Source organism: Oculina patagonica, chromosome 2 (assembly GCF_052425735.1).
Source record: "Oculina patagonica isolate OP01 chromosome 2, crgOcupat, whole genome shotgun sequence".
Classification (NCBI taxonomy): domain Eukaryota; kingdom Metazoa; phylum Cnidaria; class Anthozoa; order Scleractinia; family Oculinidae; genus Oculina; species Oculina patagonica.
In genome coordinates this window covers 7,399,250-7,421,504 of record NC_135759.1, presented here as the reverse complement: position 1 = coordinate 7,421,504, position 22,255 = coordinate 7,399,250, and the positions used below count along the sequence as shown (strand labels likewise).

Genomic DNA, 22,255 nt, shown 5'->3' with positions numbered 1-22,255 from the left:
AGATCTTTTTGCGTTCGACGAAGGAGAACGCATTCCTAATTTCAAGTGGTGTCCTGTACACATACTGGGTGTCCTGCGTATACCAGGGGGAATTTTGGAGCTAGCATAAATGCCTCGCTTTCAAGTTATCGACGCCCATTTAATGGGCTTACACACTTGGACTTACCGCATATGACATCACACTTATCAACGCTTATAACTTGCCCACAAGTCGGTCCGATAAGACCCAAAGAAACAAGGGAGAGTAGGTCGGTGGGGATGGCTGGGTGGTGGGGAGAGACACCCAACGATTAATTTTCTGTCTAAATAGTGAAAATGGCAGTAAACAGACAACCATCGAAGCTCCTGTCGATGGCCACCCATGAGCCGAAAAAAGGATTCAAAACTATAACTGCCTGCTTACAGATATGATTTTCAAAAACTAAGATTTCAAAAACCCGTATGGTTATACCATTGCAGCCATAACTAGAGATGCATGACCACCTATTATTGGGTTCGTTTGGAGAGCTTCCACTGTAGTATACTATATATAGGTTTCCTCCGCAAGTGGGATATGTGCCAGAACATAAGGGAGTTAGGTCGTCATGGTAGGGAGATGATGATTTCAAGCCTATAGGCGGATCCTTGTTGATGGTCGAAGTCTGATCTATACGTGAAAAATCATTGAAAATTTTATAGTAAGCTTGGGGAATAGCCTGCAAATACAGCCGCCACTCATCGTTCCCGCTACTTTGCTTTTCGCATGTGAAAACACGAAACATTGAAACAAACTGTTTTTCCAAAGAGAGCAAATATTAAGAAGAATTAAAGTGAACCATGGGCTCCTGAGTGAACTGAATTTAAACATTTGCCTCGGAAGCAAATATTTGGTTAACTCACATATTTGCTCCCTGGCAAATGTGAGCGTAATTGAGGCAAAATTATTTCTTTGACACATGCGCACATCTATAACAAATGTACACGTTTGCTTGTATGGCAAATCCGAGAAAATTGACCGTAAAGTTACTTATTTGTATCTCGCGCAAATGTGATGTAAACCTAGTACAAACAATTTATTTTGCACAGTGTTTACTTGAATTTGCATTAAGTAGTAAACGTGTAATTTATACACAGAAGGCAAATGTTTAACAAATGAATATGAAAGTTAAAAATTTGCCTTGCGAGCAAAAGTGAGGTAAATAAGGAGCAAATGTCATCTTTGCGTCACATTTGCACAACAATTCATCAGATACAAACATTTGTGTTTACATGGACTTAACAACTTGAGCAAATTTAGTGCAAAGATAGATGCCCAAATTTGCATCATATTTGCTCAACTTTCAAACTTGAGTAAATCCATTTTTTCGTCCAGTGTTGGAAAAGGATCTTTGCTTTCACAATGGCAGGCGAAATCAGTCCCATTGGGTCAAACTCTTTGGATGCTAAACTTAAAAGACTTCTCTTTGTCATCGGATCATGGGATGAAACAATTTCGTTTGGTGCAATGAATATGTAGCAATCAGATGTCAAGTCCCACGAAACACCAAGTGCTTTGAGTGGTTAACATGAATCAAACTTCACTAGCGGCGATGATGCTCTTTTCTCTGGGTCTATGCTATCTATTACGAGCATTTCGTCAAGTTTAACGCTGCTGTCATCGTGACATCTCTTGTTGAAGCTTCATTGCGGAGTTGTCTGTGTCGGCTCCCGTTAAGCAATCATCTACATACATGTTATGTAGAATTTCCCTCACAGCATTAGGGAATGTCTCTGCATACTTATTGGCATGAACATGCACTGTTGCGATGGCAAGAAATGGACAAGAGTTCACTCCAAATGTCAATCTTCGCATTCTGTTAACGTTAGCAACTTCATCTGTGATTAGATCCCTCCACAAGTACCGGTGGACGTCTTGATCCTTTTGTGCAAGTTTAATCTGAAGATACATCTTCTCTACATCTGCTATCATGCCAACTCTGTGCGTACCTGTACCTGTACCCGCGGTCGGAGGCAGTTTTTTGTCGTTTCAATTTGTACTAAGTTTAGTCACGTTGTGCAAGGCTTGTTTAATATTGTAATAGCCCTTTTTACAGTTCCCGGCGCCATATTGGAATAGTAACCGCGCAGACATGATAGCGAGAGGCTACCGGTGACCCGTGGCTGAGCGTGAAGAGAGATTACAGTGAGGATTCGGCAATTAGCCCGTGTTTTTTCGCTTTTTTCGGAACATAAGCGAAAGTTTTGTTTCTAATAATACTCCTTCGTCATCTTCTAAGATGAATGGAAAATATTGGGCCGCTTTTGGCTGTAAAAAAAGGCGAGTAAGCTTCTCAGGGGCTATCAGTTGTTTTCGCTGCGTAACAAAACACAAGGAGATCCAGTGAAGAAATCGCATCCATGGTGTAATCTGATAAGACGCCAGCATGAGCATGGTGAGGACAATTTTCTTCGTCTTTAAAGCAATTTTTCTTTGTACTAATCATTACTAAAAAGGAAATATACACGGCTCTCCTGAGCAAGTCGTTGGGATCAGAAAGAAAGGTTTTTAACATGCAATGTTTACAAAACTTTTGTTTACTTGCTCTTAATCACTGAAGTTGTTTGATAATATTTTATATATTTTATATCTAGGAAAGCCCTTCTGTTGACAAGTCTCCATTTAAATATATATCTCAATTCAGAAATTATTCCCAATTGGGCCTACGGTTTTTTTTTTATTTCTGTATTTATTTTGAGTCTGATAAAAGAAATAGATTATTGATAATTAACAAAGAGTTTCTTTTAGGTAAAGTTGTAAGCTTAGTTTAAATCCGTTTTCAATATTGTCTCATAGGTGAAAGCTATTCCAGTAAACATGGGTTGTGAAATTATCACAAAAGGAAGTCACTATTTAAAAGAATGCACAGAGAAACATCTACTCAAGAAATTAAAATGCAAAAGAAAAGGGAAAACTTTTTTCTCATTAACCAGGAGAATTATTGCACCCTATTAAATCACCTGATGAAAAGTCTGATTGATCTGCAAAGAAAATAATGCATCATTGAATTTAAACTGGTTGAATTTCAGGCAAAGTTTGGTCTCAACCACATTACAGCCAGGGTAGTTTAATCGTCCATCAGTGATAACCCATCATTTTGGTATTATTTCTCCAGAAGAGGTTAAAAATCAACTTTTCTATCAGCTCTAGATGAGAGAATTTGGTCAAATTCAGGGAAACATTTTAATTACTGTTACATCTCCTTTTGTGTACATGTGTATGTATTGACCTGGTAAAGTTTTGGGGCTGTTCATTCTTTGACAGTAAAGGGTTAACCACCCATAAATCTTTTACACTGAAACCAGAAAGTATGTCAATACTTTAAACACTATTTCTGAATGTTTATTATCTCAAATGGGGACCTATTAAATTTAAGGTCCTGCATGTAGTATTGAAAATATTGATGTAATGTTTAAGATGAATGTATTGTTTAAATAAGACAGTAAAGAAAATAAAAAATAAAATCTTCATCATGAAGCTGGATGGAACTCTGCTAGATTAGCTGTAGTTTGGTGTCCATATGAAATTCTACCATCAATGAGGAAGAGGAATTTCTCTTGTTGTAACCTCCAGGTCAATCTGTATAAGGTAAGGTAAAGTCTGTGTCCGAGCCAAGTGCCGCTCATACAGCCGGAGCTTATCCCGGTTTCCGTAGCATTAACGACTAGGAGTATTGCTACTCCCCCCTGGATTGAATGTCAGTCCATCGCAGGGATTACCCCCCAGCAGTAAATTCGCTGGTACCCATTTATACACCTGGGTGGAGAGAGGCACTGACAGTAAAGTGTCTTGGCTAAGAACACAACGCAGCTCCCCCACCAGGACTCGAAACCGGGCCGTTGACTGGGAGTCGAGTGCGTTAACCATTAGCCACCTCGTCTCCCACACCAGGTCAATGTGTAGGGGTGGAATTTGTTTTGTCTGAGAATGTGGTGTTAAAAAAAATTTGAAAAAGCAAGCCTTTTCTCTCCAAAATAGACAATAAAATTCCTTTAAGGCCAGAATAAGGCAAGGACAAAGAACAAATACAGTTGTCCCTGGACATGTAAAGTATAGCAATGATTTTATCATTCCCTCAGGCAATTTTTGTAAATATAGCTTTAGACTTGCAAGCATTATTGCCAGTTATACATGGTACACATTTTGTGCATCTCATAATGATAATCCTTACCATAGTGTTTGGGTTGGTAATACTTTTTTATAGTAAAAGGAACTGTTAAATGGCTTTTTGAAACACCTTGATTCGACACTGCAAATGATTTATTTCAAAACTTAGTAGCTGATGCAGTCATTTCAACTATGAAAACATTGTTTATTCTTAAAAAATTGCCCTCTGCTTGTGTTATTTTCCATTTCTTGACTTGAATAGATGATTTTCTGAGCTTCTTTCAACTGGCAGACTCCTTTTAGAATATTTCACAATCTATGTTGCTGGGATTTCTCTTTACCTATGAGATAATATTAAAACTTTATTTAAACCAAGCTTATAACTTCACCTAAAAGCAGCTCTAACCAATATAAAATAAACTACCACACTCAGAAATAAAATAAAAAAGAAGTCTGCAAAATTGAGAATAATTCCTTATTTGGGATAACTATTTTACTGAAAACTTTCAAGAATTGGGCATTGTGTAATGTAAAGTATTATTAAACATCAACTTCAGTAATTAAGAGCAAGTAAACAAAAGTTTTGTAAACATTGCATGTTAAAAACCTTTCTTTCTGATCCCAACGACTTGCTCAGGAGAGCTGTGTATATTTCCTTTTTAGTAATGATTAGTACAAAGAAAAATTGCTTTAAAGACGAAGAAAATTGTCCTCACCATGCTCATGCTGGCGTCTTATCAGATTACACCATGGATGCGATTTCTTCACTGGATCTCCTTGTGTTTTGTTACGCAGCGAAAACAACTGATGGCCCCTGAGAAGCTCACTAGCCTTTTTTACAGCCGAAAGCGGCCCAATATTTTCCATTAATCTTAGAAGATGACGAAGGAGTATTATTAGAATCAAAACTTTCGCTTATGTTCCGAAAAACGCGAAAAAACACGGGCTAATTGCCGAATCCTCACTGTAATCTCTCTTCACGCTCAGCCACGGGTCACCAGTAGCCTCGCTATCATGTCTGCGCGGTTACTATTCCAATATGGCGCCTGGAACTGTAAAAAGGGCTATTCGTTTGTGTCTGTAGTATTGTACTTAGGTTCTTGTATGTATTATTGTCATTGTAATTTCTAATTTTAGAGAAATACTTGCTGTTGGTAGGCTTAAGACAGTTGAAACACAACTTGTTTTCTTGAACTAATTTCCATCTCCCATCTACTGGTTTGCCATTTAAACTCTGGGCAGTTAAGTGACCCATGATTTACTTTACAAAATCTACAACTTGGAATTGTTGGTGGTTTTGCCTCACTGAACAAAGCAGAAGCAGTTGACACTTGTTCTCGGTCACTAACTGGATTGAACGGTGGCTTTCTTACTTTGTCTTTATCCTGATTTGGACTACGATTCTTTGGGCTAGGATTTGGTTCTAGGTTCCTCTCTCCTGCCTCTTTGGATATAACTTGTCGATTGAGGAACTTAATTTAAGACCAATCTCATCTTCAGGGGTGTCTGCAAGCTCCAATAACCACTTTTCTAGCAACTCTGATGGCAACTTGGTATCAAACATTGGCAACAAAATACAACCATGACTCACTGGGTTTTCTCCCAGAGCTTCTAAAGCCCTAGTTCGGTTCTTTAAAGTGTCATAAAGATCTCGAAGGGATGATGCAGTAACAACAGGTTTTGCATCCATCTTGTTGACTGATTTCACAAGGGATGAGATTACCAATTTTCTTCCGTACCTTTGCTTGAGACATTGTTTTGCCGGTTGATATTTAATTTCGCCACAGAAATCCAAACCCTTCAATTGATTACAAAGCATTGCCAGTCAGCACTGAACGCAGGTAAGTGAATTTATGGACATTGGACAAATCATCATTGTCATGCACTGCAGCTTCAAACTGATCCCAGAAGTTTTGAAATTCCAACACATCACCATTAAACTTGGGCAACTCAACTCTAGGCAGTGTAAGATTAGATGATTGGTAACTGTCCTTTTTGTACACTCCCTTTTGAGGACTGTTCATTTAAATTGGACTCCTTATATAAGTATTCATGGCCAGCATCAACAGCTCGATCTGTCATATCCAAGAGTTCCCTCCAACAGCTTAGCTCATCGTCAATTTCCTTGTCTGAGAGAAGTGAAATTATACCATCTCTCAACTGAAGATATGCCATGCGAAACTCTGTCAATCTCTCGATTGTAATCTGCATTTTGACCTTATTACCTTCACTTTCACTCAGCTCTGAAATATCGCAAATTAAGACCTCAGTATCCCCCTGCAATACTTTCGCTTTACGTCTTATCGAAGTAATTTCCTTCGACTGTTCCTTGCTAACGGATGAAGGAACTTCTTTGCTAAGTTTAGCGAAATTCAAATCTTCGTGTGATTCTGACAGCTCTGATTTCACAGCAGTCTTTGACTCATAATATGCGTTTACTAACCTCTGAATCAAGACCTTTTTCTTTCCAACTGTCGATAAACCCTTTTCTTTTGAGTAATCCACGTAGTTGCTCCACTGATTTTCGAGATAGCTCCTCTTCGATATCACTGTCACTTCCATTGGCGGCCATCTTGTCGCCCACGTGGTTTCGAATGTTGACTGCACGAAGTCTCACAGAAGTCAGTCAATCCACAGCAAAATGTTCTTGCGAACTTTTAAATCCACAGGTCGAAGGACCATTATGTTTTGGTTTACTCAACGTCTTTATTCACGGCCTTACAGGAATACAACATTCTTCGCTTTCACAGCTTTCGATCTGTGCATGGATTTACAACTTCGTGCACAGCGAACGTAACACTGTAACGGCGATTAGGGGCGTACTCTGCCAGCTTTTAGCTAGAGTGTGTGCTGCTGGGCCCCTGAGGCCCCTTTGAACTATGGTTTGGTTTGCTCACAAAAATTTTTTTTAGCAATTTAAACACTTTGGTGCTTTATCACTCTTGCTAGTTGTCATTCCTGAAAAGTCAAAACAGCAAGTATGCATTGTATATATATTGGCTAGGCAGTCACAACTGTTATGGCAGCCTGTTTGAATTTACAATTATTAAAAAAAACGTTGTAGCCAAAAATACTAGTTCGTTGTAATTGGTTACATTTTAAAAGAAATTGGAATTGTCAATGATGATGGCTGGTAGCCATCTTTAATTTATAATTATATTCATTGCCCTTAAAAGTTATTATAAGAACTGAAAAAGGTCTTATGTGTCATGTTTGCCATAAAGAAACACAGCTAGTTCAGTGGCTTCAATTATCTGTCTGTGTGTAGTGGATTCTTAAGCATGGTGCAGCACACAAGCCAGGCCTTTCCCAACAGTCACCACAGGATATCGGGACTCCTTTCTCCTTCAACTGCGTATTAAGATCACCCACGGCCACCTCTTCTGGGGATTCTGATTCACCTGAAAAGCTTCAGTGAAAGGAAAATTATATTTCCTGCTTATAATTAAAAAGTACAGCTAATAGGTCCCAGTTTCGTCGAAAACAGTGGGCTGCACTTTAACAAGTGAAGCATCTTTTAACTCCCTCGGGAGCTTAATTCTATTTTCCCCAGCTGTTCCACACGCACGTAGGTGAACAACTTTTGGATGGTGCACTAGTTATCCACCCACAGCCTATGTATTTTAATCAGCCGGGTTTCCATCAATCAGCCTCGAAATGTATTAGAAGCCTTTGTACTTTAGCTGAGGGTCATAGCCATTTATGTTGGGTTCCTCACCCTGTTAAACACATAAACATCATAAATACCCAGAGTTTTTCCACGAGCACATTTTTTTCCACCACGAGCACCTATGGCTAGACCAAGAGGGCTACTACCCCTTCCTCTTCCTTGGCCTCTGCTAGGTGCTACATCAACATCTTCTCTATCACTATCTTCACTCAGGCTTGCATGTTGATCGATACATTCGTCCTCTACCTGGATTTTATGGTCGTTGTCTGATAATAAAAAAACAGTGAATGGACATTTCAATAATGCAGCAAATACGAAAGAAGAAAGGGATGGCCAAAAGTTGCGAAGATTAAAATGAATTACGAGATTGGTTTTTCAAATATTGTTGGGCTAAACAGTTTTCAAAGTTAATCTCGTTTGCTTGTAATTTTAAAATTATAATGCTCAGAAGACACATTTGATTGCAGTGAAGCTATGGTTTTGTCATTTAGACCCATGGATAGAAGTAATTTAAGTTCCATAGCAAGTATTACTCATAATAGTTATCTTGAGTATTCTCGTGCAACGTTTCTTGTCTTTGTTTGACAAGTTGTAAGAAAGCTGTCCAGATCAAGATATGCCAGGTCTCTATGTCTGGTCGGCACTCTCAAATCGGAGCAACTCGTAGCTTGAACATGCCCAAATTAGTAACAAAAACCGCATTGATGTTACAACAAATCAACAAAGGAGATGCATAGTTAAAATTAATTGGGAAATACAGAGATAAGCTAGGTAAGACGAACATGAGAAATGATAGTTTTTTTTTTAAAAAAAAGTAATCAACCGTAGAGCAATGATAGACCGACAATTAAAGATTTTTAAAATTATCTGTATTTTAAAAAAATACAAGTTGCAAAAACAGCATCCATGTGCTTGAATAAACTATCATTTGGTCATTGAAACTGTTATGATTTTCCATAGAATGCTTTCAGATAATCCTGTCAAGTCAATTTCTTCTGGAGCGTTCGTTATTCCAAAAAGGAAGCTTACTATGTAAGTAAATTTCTTTAGTGTTCTCAAGAAGTTCAGCTGCTTCCAATAAGTCGTGGCCTGGGTGGATGGAACACCTCCCCACGGTTTTAGTTATATTAAGAAACCGCGAAATTATTTTGCACTTTGTAAAAAACCCGTCGCTTGCTCTACCGATGAGGTAATTTTGTGTTAGCTGTGACGTCATATGACGTCGCATGTCGTTATCAGGGCTGTCATCTTGGATTTTACCACCGCATATCAAAATTTTCGCAAGCGATGAATGAACAGCTGCTGAAAGTTTCAGCATTGTAGAGTAAATTATATTTTTCCGTATCTCCTCCCCCCCCCCCCCCTTCGTTGTACGTCTGAGCGGCTTCATCACGTTGACGCGCGTCTAGTAATCTTTTCAAAAATAGGCTTTCCAAAAATAGTTTGGTAGTTGGCTTAATAAAAAGACGTGACTCCAGAAGTTTTTTAAAATTATTTCTTCGATTAACTGGATTTATGATCGGCGAAAGCATGAACAGTGTGTAATGTTCAAGATTATTCTAAAAAAAATAAATTCTGGATAGCGTTAAACAGACGAAAAGAAACTCGATTGAGTAAAAAGTGTCAGAAACAACTTGCCGAGGCACGTTAGTCAAACTTTCCAAAATTTGAAAGTACTAACTTTTATAAATACGGAACACTCAATTGTCGAGGAAGTACTTAAAAGAAACCTCAGAAGCCACTGTACATTTTAAGCGATTTGTGTTGTCGTCACGAAAGGTCTGTCACGGAAAAGAATCTGAACAATAATTATGCTGAATTACTTTTTCATGAGTGGCTGAATACCAAGGATGACAAAGATGTATTTGTAAAATTTATAAGTACTGAAGAAACAACATTAAAATTATAATTTCACAAGCAAACCAAAGTACGATATAATAGAGTATTCTCTCCGTTTTACCGCCAATTCAAGCCATTTCAAAGTCAAAGCGATGCTATTTCAAAGTCAAAGCGAGGCTAATACAGTTTGGAAATTTTCTAATGACTGTCGCCCCGGTCACTTGAGTTTGTCCTTTATGACAAAAACGCTAACGTTTTGTCCTTTAGGACATGCAATATTGCGGCCGTTCGTAAGGCATGGTTTGTAGGTTTTCTCTTAGGGTTAGGTTATAGAAGTCGTTGCTTACTTACATCAGAAACCTACAACTCTTATGGGGAACTATTCAAATAAAAATTCCATCGGATACGGCATTGTAATCAGTACGGCATACTTTATGTCGGCAATAAGGGTAGTAACGTGGTAACTTGCGAACATGAACCAATAACGGTTTAATAATGTTGCTTTTTTGCATGCAAACAAGGCAAGAACAGATAAAATTCGGCTTATAGATTTAACGAAACCAGTTTACGCAACTTTGGTAAATTTACTGATTTAGATTTGTCAATGTGCTATTGGAATTTTTCTTGTGTTTAATGTTTTGTTGTTTTAGTTCAAATTTGGTGGTACTCATAAGCCTAATAAATAATGAAAAAACATCACTGCGTCTGGTATATTGGGATGCATTTTTAGCCATTCTAAGAGAATGTTTTTTTCAACGCTTACGGGGTAGCATGCCCCCAGGCACCCCTAGATGGCTTGCGCTTTCGGCGGGCGCTGCGAATGCCAAAGGCATTTCATTTACAATCTGTGGTTGGTAACTTATTGATTTTACTTCCATTAGATATATGATACGGACGGACTTAAAAACAGTGAGTCTTCGATCTTTCACTGAGGAATTTTCTAATCTGACAGCAGACATGTAAGTGTGGCACAACAATGTGTGAAGCACTTCAAGTATTCAACAGCGAACACCCCGCTGACAAGCAAAAACATGTTTCTCCACAGACTGATCTAGAAACCTGAATCACTTATTCAACGCATGCATATATCCAAACATCAATCCTCCATCACACGACAAAAACAAATTTTAAAATGTCACAGCGACGCCAAAGAAAAAACACATGATGGGTGTAACTCCAGAAAAAATCTAAATGTCCTCTCGAAGGTCAATTCCTCCAACTATATTATCAGATTGGACAACAATAAATTAACTTGATAACCAATCAGTGTAGGTGCTTGTAGAAATGAAAGCCATTATGTGCTTATCCCGCCTATTACAAAGCAAACAGCTTTACAGCTGTTTTATCAAGTTTTGACGAAATATCTCTTGTGCTCTGTAGAAGCATGGAAGATGGACAAATCGGCAGCGTGAAATTTCTGGGTTCTAATCAGGAAGAACGTTGTATTGTACAGCTGTATGTAATTTACCGTAACAATTTGTAAATGTTTATTATTCTTTCGATTTAAAGAGTATTTCTTTATTTATTGTAGGGTAAGAGGTGCGAAGGCCTAATTGTTAGTGCACTGGACCCGGGATTTAAGGGTCCCTCGTTTGAGTCAATGTGTTGACTCAAAGTAGCAAGCGAGACATTTATCTTCACAGTGTCATACACTCAGAGAGAATACCGGCAGGGTATAGTGGGAACCAAAATAAGAACGTATAGCGTAAGATCAAATAGCATTCCATTCAGTAGAAGTAACAAACACTCTTAGTCACTTCACGCTGTGAAAAGAGGATAAGTTTCGGCTGCATGAGCTATTGTCCATTGCATCGACTTTATAATTTTTATAACAAGACTTTAAATTTCCTTACTTAAGCTTCATTTTAAAATTCATATTTTAGTGGTCTAGGTAGCTCGGAGTACATAAACATTCTTTCCCCCGCCACACGGGAGGCCTTTCGCCGAGCTGGATTTGCAAATAGAGGGAAAACTGAATACGAAGTTGGTCCATGTCCAACGGGAACGTTTCTCGATGCCACTGTTAGCGATATTAGTAAGCTCCAGTGTGTGGAATGTCCTGTGGGTAAGTCTTCCATACAATACTTATAATAGTCCGGCGGATAAGTGAAAGTATTGTGCACTTTATGATAAAAGCATGAAACTTGGCACACTAATACTATAAATCATGGGAAACATTTCAAAGATTGTAGGCATCCCGGATCTGGCCTTTCTCAGGGGGGGGGGGGGGGGGGGACTTTTTCAAAATGGCCGCCAGCCAGATCTTTTGTTACGACAACATGGAACAAAGCGACTTGGTACAACGTCAAATTGTCGTTTTCATGATATATACTTATTGATCTAACACCAAAGATAAGAAATATGGCATCAAAATTTCTTTTAAAGTGTCTTACAGACTTTGAGTGGTCATTTCTAGGCTAAAAAAATGCAAATTTATGATTTCATTACACTCATATCAAATAAACCCCGAGATTTGCTTTATGACTGTTCTAAAGTAAGCTCAGCGATACAATGATTTCAACCAACAAGTGTCCCTGACATTCGTGGCGCTGACAGCCACCACGGTTGCATCAGAATATACAGGGCAGATTTCTTTTACACATCTTCACCGTCTTCTACAGCGTTTAGCACATCCACTCATTGTGGGAGGTGACGACTGGCTTTCATGTTAAAAAAAAACACTTCAAGGTCAGCGTCACGCACTTGACTGGCGATACGTTATGTTGAAAACAAATGCTGGTCCCGTCTCATGGTCAGTAGCTACGACTGCTGTGTAAGGGTTTTTGCTTTAGAAAACTCAAATTATTCTATCCTATTACTGAGTCGAGTTGTGCGTTCTACTTTTCTGCTGTTAAAGAGCTCGTTGCACTGGTGTTCGCTAAGATCGTTCAAATGACGGACAGAATCGATGACTGCTGCATTCATTACCTTCTGAGTACCAAGAACTAAAAGATCGTCCTTATTATCCATTGTTTATTGGCCAATAATCCTGGCCATCTCTGTTCCAGACACCCGATCCATCTCAGTAGTGCCGATGCAGTAAGCCCCACTTTTCCATTTGTTTTCACGAAGGCATAGTTCTGTTCATGGCCTTCATCTAAAGCTATCCTAGAGAAGGGTCGCTGTTAACGATGAACTTCGCCTTCCAAAATGCTGTCAGTATTCTGTGGTGCTTGTGTTTGTCGAGAAGCATAACCATGTCACGCAGGTGAATGGCACTATCATTCAGTGGTCAAGAAAATTTTACAGCCACTGAAGTCTTGTTAAAGCCTCAACAATCAAAGGAAAGTTGCCAGTACGACCAACACGATACTCAGCACATTAAGCTGCCAGAAATTGAACTGTGGACTTTGAAGGGCTCTTTGTTCACACGATTCTTCAAACGATGTACCGCTACATTCTGGCCACTCAAAGTACGATGCCTGTTGAAGCCTATACAGAGCGCAAGCTATTATCTGGTGTGCAAGGGCGGTTTCCTTGACATGCACCGCTTTCAGGAAAGAATTCGAAGTTCCTACTGTCGCTATTTCAGCTTGTACTAGTGCTGACATCCAGTTACTGCCATCAGAAAAATCTCCAAGTGCTTTTAACAATGCCATCTTGTTGTGTTGGCCACTCAGCATTTCTACAAATGACTCTTCCCATATGTTTCTGACCACATCTACTGGATTTGCTTTGTAATCGTGAACAGTGTAAAGGTTGATCAAATGTGATCATTCATGTAGGGGTTTTCCAAGGATTAAGAACAGCCACAGCCTCTTTCACCACATTCATGGAATGAGGAGTCATCGCCATTGACTTCGGGTCATTCGGGAAAAGAGGAAGAAGGGCGCTGACTGCTTCAGGGCCATGACCTGGAGTATCTGCTGGTTGTTGTCTTCTTAGAATGCAGCCCAAGATACATTCAGTTCCTTATCACTGGCACTGTCATAATTACCATCGATAATCTTGCTGAGGAGATCGGACCTGTCATTGCCTTCTGTTACAGTATTCGTTATTCATTAGACTGCAGCTGGACTGTTTCAGTCCACAAACTTCTGGAACAGGAGGCTTGTTCTTTGTGACAGTGGCAAACAGTACAAGTGTGTAGCTGTACGGTCTTGCCAGACCTGGAGATAGAAACGCATGATTGCTCTGTGCCAGGCTTTTCAGTGTCGGGATACTGAAACAGTGTTATGCCTGTCCCATGGAAGGATCCATGTGCACTAGTTGCTGTCGGATCATGGTCAATTTTTTCGACTGCTGATGTCGTGAACACACCAATGCTTAGTGTAGACGGGCAAACTGTTCCAACTGTCTCGAAGTGGCTAATGGCATAGTTACCAAGGTCTGCAGACAATCCCAGGACACGTTCATATGAAACAGATAATCCCAGCCTGTAAAGTGTATCCACTAGATCTTTTGATCTTGTTCTTGAGTGTACTAATGCACCTAGAAATAATGGCAGTGGCATCTCCCATTGTTCGAAATGTCTGGTGTAAAGAGAGTTGTTGACGCCAGCGCTCACAACTGTTATACATTATGAATTGCGAATGAAGATACATAGCAAGTTGTGACAAGTAGCTTTGTCGTTAATGTTACTCCCACACATGATAATTGTAAAAAGCATAAGCAACGATTGAGATTTTCCGATGTTTTCATTGGCCACATACAGCAAATATCTACCTTCATTTTATCCTTCAAATTGAGACAAATTTGTGGATTTTTTTTTCAGTCTAGTAGAATGATCTACTGAGGAGTCCCGTCCAAGCTGATGAACTCTATCAGTGTAAGCGGCTTGTATATATGAAGGAATTAAAAACCAGTTTAAATGCTTTATCAAGAAAGGCAAAAAAGGGAACAAGATACTATTACAAAATCAGTGTGAATGAATTCTTTTAAAAAATCTAATTTGCATAAAGTCCAAAATGACAACAATTCTCCAAAAACATTTCAAAATTTCAATTTTTGTACAATTTTCTAAATTCTTGACTTTCTTTAAAAATGATCAACCTTAAAAATATTAATTAAACCTTTCAATAAGTAATTTGGCAATATGCTCTCATAATAAAGATTCTGGCTGGCGGCCATTTTGAAAAATACACCTTCCCCCGCCCCCCCCCCCCCGGAAACGATCATATCCAGATTGCCTATAATCTTTAAAATATTCCTCATGACTTATAATATAAGTGTGCCAAGTTTTATGCTTTTATCATAAAGTGCACGATTAGTCCCTAAAATGACACTTATCCACTGGACTATAATCCTTGTTTTCAGATTAGGCGAAAGGAAATAACAATCATAATAACGGGCTTACTTTGTTTTTCAAGTGAAAGCCAAACATTGACGATAAAGAGAGCTCAAGCTATACGTTTAAATTGACAACTGTTAACATCAAACTTTTAAGAAGTGCATGGTTGCAACAATAGGTCTCCAGTATGTGGGAATATCTACTAATAATTTTGAATTCCAGGTTACAAAAAATGCAAAAACCTTTTCTTTCCTTCTAGGAAAGTACTCTGGAGTAATATAATATCCAATTTGGACGAAAAAACAAACTAGAATACCTTTTACTTGTAGAAAAAGTTCGTAAGCTAATTAGCCGTAGTAGAGGTTGTCTATCAATTTGCCAATCTTCTCATTCCTTACGCATTTTCTCATTCCATCTTAATGCCTTCGATTATTTGATCTCTTTTAAATTGTAGCTGGTTTTCTTTATTATTATTTTGTGTCTACATTGACTCTAGTTTCCTTCCACGGTACTTTAGTGTTACTGCTTCAATTAATGATGTTATTAGCAGGATGTGGATATTGTGTCCTTAAATACCTGTTTTCCTGTTGTATTTGTTGTTTTCTATGAGGATTTTGGTGATGACGATGATGACGACGACGAGAACGAAGGTGTCGTTATTGTTTTTAGTTCAAATTTTGAATAGAAAGGGTATCAGTTGGCCCTTCCTTCAATTTGTGGGTGTTACACGCAAACGACATTCATCGCATTAAGAAACGTTGTGATCTTACCACTTTAAAGAGTAATGCTTGTTGTTTTCTCGATGATTTTATAGGTGGATTTTACTCGAATACCAAAGCCTATGTAGGCGAGAGCTGCCTGAAATGTCCCAATGGCACTTTTGTCCCCTATCATAAAGCGCCTGGAAAAAGGGCACGAGATTGCATTGCTTGCCCGCAAGGTAAAAAAAGAACGCGATGATCAATGGATAAAGAACGGATCAAAAACATGAGATATATAAGTTTAATTAATGTTACCAGCCGTAACCCTTTCTAAAGAAACAACTAAAACAGATTATTGTGGGATATGTATATTTCGGTACTCGCGAAAAATATCGCGCTTCCGATACTTTCGATAATCCCGCATGGTTGACCAAACAGACAGAAGGGTGTCTGTCTAACTCTTTCAAGGCCACGTCTCTTAATCGCTTACGATCAAAAGACACCTTTTCAAATCTAGAATTAAAAGAAATGAATCTAGAGAATATTCGACGGCAAAAAAAAAGCGGACATTGAGATCTTAAAAGCGACCGACCGTTCTTTGAGGTCTCAAGTCTTCAGCCTAAACTCTCTAACCCAAACTACGACGTTCAAAAGGGGTTTTCAGAATCTGCACACGCAGTTAAATACAGGAATTGCTCCGGGCACGAAAAGAGAGAGAAAAAAAAATAATGCATATGCAAAGGGTGCCGAGATGGAGTCGAACTCGCATCCTCTCACACACATGCAAACTTCGTTACCACCACGCCACCTGGGAACTGACTACCACACAGAAATAAGTTTAACTATCTTTAACAACTTCAAGTAAAATGTTTTTTTTTTTTTTTGTGATGAGACTGGAAGTATACCTCAGTTCAAATTGTATTTATTTCGTTTGCTGAAGCTGTTACTCCTTACTGCCTTGAAAATTAACTGATGGCTCTTTTATTCTCTTACCAACATTCATTTTACAAAAAAAATGCGATGATGTATCCTTCAAATCTAACATGCAGTTATGCCGGATGTTTGCCAATTACAGTCGACTCCCGGTAACTCGAACCTTGCTAACTCGAACCTTGCGCCAAGTCAAACCAAAATCGATTTCACTAGAGTTCCGTCATATATTACCGTAATTTTACCAACTGTAATCGACCCTCGACAACTCGAAGCTCCCGCTAACTCGAAGCAATTTCCGCTTCCCTTCAGGTCAATTTCTCTATAATTTTACCCTCGATAACTCGAACCATGTCTGTCAATACGTGACAAGTCAAAACAAACAGTGTACAGTGTAGTCCAAAACATTGAATTGATTTTGACGCAGCCGTGCCATCTTTTCCCTTTTTCAGAATACACAAATGAAAACGTGTCATTCCAGTTTCGCTGGTTCTTGGTACATTTAACTACAGTGCATTGTTTCTTGGTAAAGGGTTGCTGCTTATCTCCTTTTTCAAAATTTCAATAAATCTCTCGTGTCTCCTGAAGTGCATTTTGTATGACACTGATCTATACAGTAATTTCGAAACGTATAGCTCCATTTTAACTCGAAATCCCTATTCTGTAAATGAATTTAATTAAAAACACACCGTATGAATAGAAAAACAGCAAATCCTAGTTTTTCCTTCTTTGTTCTCAACTCCCGTTGACTCGAGTTCCCAACAACTCGAACTTTTTTTCGACTTCCCGTTAAAGGTTTGGGTTATCGAGAGTCTACTGTAAATGTTGTTAAAAATACAATACCAAAATACCAAAACCAACCAAATATCTGGTCGATTACTGTCAATGGAATATGTTCTCAAGGGCTTAAGACGGAATCCACTAGGAAGTCGAGTAATATTTATTAAAGTTGGACAAAAATCAAGTACCAGAATAATTTAAATCCTATTGCGTTGTTTCCTACCCTTAAGAAAAGGTAAAGATGTAAGTAATTATCCGTGATAACACCAACAACAATTTCTTATCAGAGTCTGAGAAAATGAATTTGAAAGTTCACAAGGTATAGGCAAAATCTGTTTTTTGTTTTCGATGTTTGGTGTTGTTAGAAAAGATTTCTTTTGATAAGATATTTGAAGCAGTAACAAAAAAGTTTGCAATTAGGTGGAAATAATTCTGGTACAATAATTTCTTATCAGAGTCTGAGAAAATGATATTCAAAGTTCACAAGCTATGGTCAAAGCTCACATCTTTTAAGCGATTCATGGGAATTTAGTGGAACTTCAAAATTTGTTTTCGATGTTTGGTGTTGTTTGAAAAGATTTCTTTCGATAAGATATTTGAAGCAGTAACACAAAAGCTTGCAATCAGGTGTAAATAGTTTTGGTACATAATTTTGTCAAATAACTACTCGAAGTCCTGGCGGATTTCCTCTTAACTAGTTTTCATAATACTGAAAGGAAGAATAAAAAACATTGAGGATTTTGATGGCAACAACTCATTACCATAGGCTTCTTGTGCCAAGGATTATTATTATATGTCGCTTAAAACATATATTTTTTTAATTTATTATTTCCACGTATATTGTAGGAACAAATACAAGCATTTTTGCCGGTTATCGATCCTGCAAATGCTTGAGCGGATTTTACCGCATTCATCTTTTTGAAGGCTGCAAACAATGTGATCAAGCTGGGCTCAAGTGTGTTGATGATTATGCTACTCTCGAACCTGGTTACTGGTGGAACTGGAGAAACAAAACACACAAACTAGTATATGAAAATTATACCGAGAATCTCGTCAATACCACTCCTGTTTTAGGCATTAACTCGCCGTATGGCAGAAATTCTTCGCGAAACGAAGCCGTCATTGAGTACCCTTACGTACTGCCTAAGCCATATAAATGTCCAAGAAAGGAATCGTGCATGGGAGGTCTAGACGCTAGATGTGAGGATGGCTATGAAGGTCCATTGTGTGAAGTGTGCCAGGCTGGGTTCTACAAACAATTGCAAACATGCAGGGAATGTCCAACAAAGTACTGGATGGCTGGTCAGCTGTCAATTATTGCAACCATAATTGCAGTAATAATTGCTATTGTGATGTGGACAAGCAAAAAGAAAAGAAAGAAGAATGCTGGACGCTCTATAGTTGATATCATTCTTGGAAAGTTGAAGATCGTTATTGGTTTTTATCAAGTAACATTTGGAGTTTTGGAAGCCTTTGCGTACATTAAGTGGCCAGGTCCACTTGCAGTTATGAGTGAATATTCCGAAATTTTGCAGCTGAACGTACTTCAGATTGCCCCAATTCAATGCTTATTTCCTGGTGTAAAAGTTGATGCATTTGGAAGCTTATTTGCCATTCTCGCCATGAATGCTGCCGTTATCGTTATATCTCTCGTTATCTACTGGCTAAGAAAGTTCTTTCTGATGCGGAGCAGTTTGGATGAAAGGGATCTTGTGGCGAAAACATCACAAGCGAAAGAACTTATCTACAGAAACTTGTTTTTCGTCCTTTACGTCACATACCTTAGTACCTGCTCAAAGACGGCAAATGTCCTTCCACTTGCTTGTCGGGAACTTTGCGACGACGACAACGTAAAAAATTGCCAAAAGTTCCTTAAAGCAGACTACACCATAAGGTGTAAAGATCCAGAGTACAATCGTTTGGTTGTCGTCGCATACGTCGCTGTGACGTACATCATCTTTCTGCCGACTGCATCGCTTATAGTTCTTTGGAAACAACGAAAAGTCGTTGGTGAAAGAGAAGCTGAGGAGCAAACATCTGAAGAAAAAGGAGAAATCGAGGAAGTTTCCAAGGGATTGCAATTCCTATTTGAGAACTATAATTCTCATTCGTGGTATTGGGAATTAGTCGAGACTGTTCGAAAGGTGGTATTGACATCCGGCTCGATCCTTGTGGGAGGACATAGCAGGGCTTATGTTGGACTGGCGTGTATCGTGTCAGGTCTCTATGGAATGTTCTTTGCCTATGTCCACCCCATAGTGGATCCATTTGAGAACAAGTTGATGCTGTCATCTCTCGCTGTAACATTCGTAAACTTGGGAATAGGGTCTGTAAGTAAGATTCCCAAAGAAAACTTACCAGACTCTATCGACCCGTACCTGGACAGCGTGATGTTTCAGATATTAGTGATTGGAGCCAACTCTTTAGTGATTGGACTTCTACTTGGTAAGTGTCGTGTTTTAAAAATATTGAAAAAGTAATCTGCTTAAATATGGGAAAGTAAATACATTTTAAAGGAGTATTTGTTACGGTATTTGAAATCATTTTCTGATTTCTATTAAATCGAAGGAAACTTCAAGGTAATAGTTTTCCAAGATAGAAAAACACCAACAGAGAGACAAAAACCCGAAAATAAACAAGGATGATTTAAACTGAAGAAGGTTAAGACGAATTATGAGAAACAGACAAAAAAATTGACAATTTTTTAAAGTTGAGTTGTCGGTGTCGTAGCCCCTTTAAAGGAGAGTAGTGGTGGTAATGATATTCACACTAGACTATGTACGGCTTGAAGGCGAACAGGGGAAAGGGAGGGGGTTCTTTTGCCTGATTGCGAAGTTAATGTTGTTAGAGGCTGAAAGCCTGCCTTTCGTAAAATGATACAATAATATATTCCAATAGAAAATGGGAAAGTGAGAAGGTAAGAAAATGGTGAAAAAGTAAATGGAAAGCGGGCAATGTAATAAAGCTAAATATGGGTTTAAATCGTGCCTTGTTTTTCTGTTACTATTTAGTACATTTACTTTCATTGTCTTTTCATTTTTTTCATCATGATCAAAAGAAAGGAAATATCCTTTGTGGTAAAAAAGTATGTATTCCCGGCCTTGGCGTCATATGTGGGCTGTGTTTGTTATTATTTTGCGCCTCTGCTCCCAGTTTCTCCAGTTTTTTCTTCCTCCACAAAAAACACTACTTAATTCGAACTCGATCTGGAATCAGTGAAAAGCGATCGCTTCCAATCCCACTGATTAACGGTTCGAGGAATTGCTGTAAATCCCTGTAAATTGTAAATTCCCAAGTTTCGGTCCGTAGTCCGTTGGTTTGTCCGTCTGCATTTTTGCCCTGTTCTACAGTGCAATAACGTGCCATATTTTGCTCAATCGTGTGCCATATGGTAAAATGGCGCAAAAGTGTAATAATGGTTATAATCAATTGATAACTAATTCAATGCTTCTCTTTTCTTTGCAGTTCAGTACATTGCGCTGATTTATAGAAACCTAAAGGAATGGCGAAAAAATCCAAAATTTTCCTTTTCGTGTTGCCTAGGTCTGCTACTACCTCTGAATGAATTGCAGGGCGAATTACGTGGATTGGTTGGAAAAAATATCTTCAAGCAACAAATGCAAACAGGTAAACTTGGCATGCCGTCGATTACAAGCACGTTAAAAGACAGTGGAGTTGGCGATTTTAGCCTCGAGGAAATCTACGAAGCTAACTTGACAGAAACACAAACGTTTGACAAAGAAGCCATTACCAGCAGTAAAATAAATGAAGTATCCAAACTGAAAGCTAGCATAGTTTACCCTGACAGCGACGTATCCATCGCAGACGTCACAATTCATGAGCCACCAAAGGAGACATATGATACCTCTTTGTGAGCAGGATGGAAATGGCCTTCGGATGTCACAGTTTTGACAAGCCCATGATTAAGTTGTTAGTCACATCGAGCGCTTCTCGCATAGTCAAGAAAAGTAGGTTTTAAGTTCGTAGGTTTTTATTTTTTCGTGCGAAGACTGCATAATTTTGTCGATGTTTTGCCCATATAAACTAGTAGTAATCAGAGATTAGGGGGGTGCGTTCGACCTATAGGTAAAATAGACCCAAGGTAAGCAGGCAGTGGCAAAAACCCGATATGATCGGCCTACTAGTGGTATGCCTTTTAAAAACCAAAGTTAGTTACTATGCTTCTACCTCACTAAACGCGAGGAGGATATTAAGTGCGAGAAAGATTGTGTGACGGGCCAAAAGAACATAGAATAAATGAAATATAACATACACAAAAATAATTATTTAATTCACTTGACTTGTTATCGTTTGGCACTAAACGAGATTTAAACTTCCACAAACTTCTGGAAATAGTTTCACTTTGATTGAAAATTCCACGGACATAATTCACACAGTAATCCACTACGCGCATATTGCACTCACACAACGATTTCCTCGTGAAAACGTCTACTGTTTCTAGGAATAACGGTATATCACAAATTTAAAGAAGTGTTTAAACAATTTTGATCCGTACTATACCCACTCTCGATGCATTTAATTCTAACAATTTGTAGTTTTGTGCAACATATAATTGCAGGAAAATACGCTGGTTTACCTACGAACGAACTCCATACAAAACTACGCATCGACTTACTCGATTTCCACTCTTTTTATGACGTTCGGTGGCTGAAGACAACTCTGCTACCTATGATGATAACCTTCTAATGCTCTCCATGACATTTTTGGCCACACGTTTTTAACCCTTTTTTCAAGCAAAATAATGTTTTTGTTGGGACGTCATCTTGCCATCTGTGGCTACCAATTTCCCGGCCGAGATTTGCCTCTGCAAAAATCAATCGGGCGGCCAATCTGGTGTCCATACAACTGCGCGCGCATTACGGCTCGATTCATTCCACATAACAGTACACAGGCATACCAACTCAAAAGACACAGGACGCAAAAACAAAATTAGGCTTGCGCTCTCCTTCGTCGAACGCAAT

General features: G+C 38.7%; 1 protein-coding gene across 1 annotated transcript in view; it reads left to right on the top strand.

The window, feature by feature from the left end:
- LOC144641748 (uncharacterized) overlaps positions 1-22,255 on the top strand; it is a 35,910-nt gene extending 13,655 nt beyond the window's left edge. Inside the window, exons 3-9 of the mRNA XM_078500776.1 lie at positions 8,754-8,825; positions 10,514-10,591; positions 11,013-11,087; positions 11,516-11,697; positions 15,677-15,802; positions 18,120-19,718; positions 20,739-22,255. Of these exons, the coding sequence (XP_078356902.1) occupies positions 8,754-8,825; positions 10,514-10,591; positions 11,013-11,087; positions 11,516-11,697; positions 15,677-15,802; positions 18,120-19,718; positions 20,739-21,148 (2,542 nt within the window). The 3' untranslated portion in view covers positions 21,149-22,255. The remainder of the gene's footprint in view (positions 1-8,753; positions 8,826-10,513; positions 10,592-11,012; positions 11,088-11,515; positions 11,698-15,676; positions 15,803-18,119; positions 19,719-20,738) is intronic.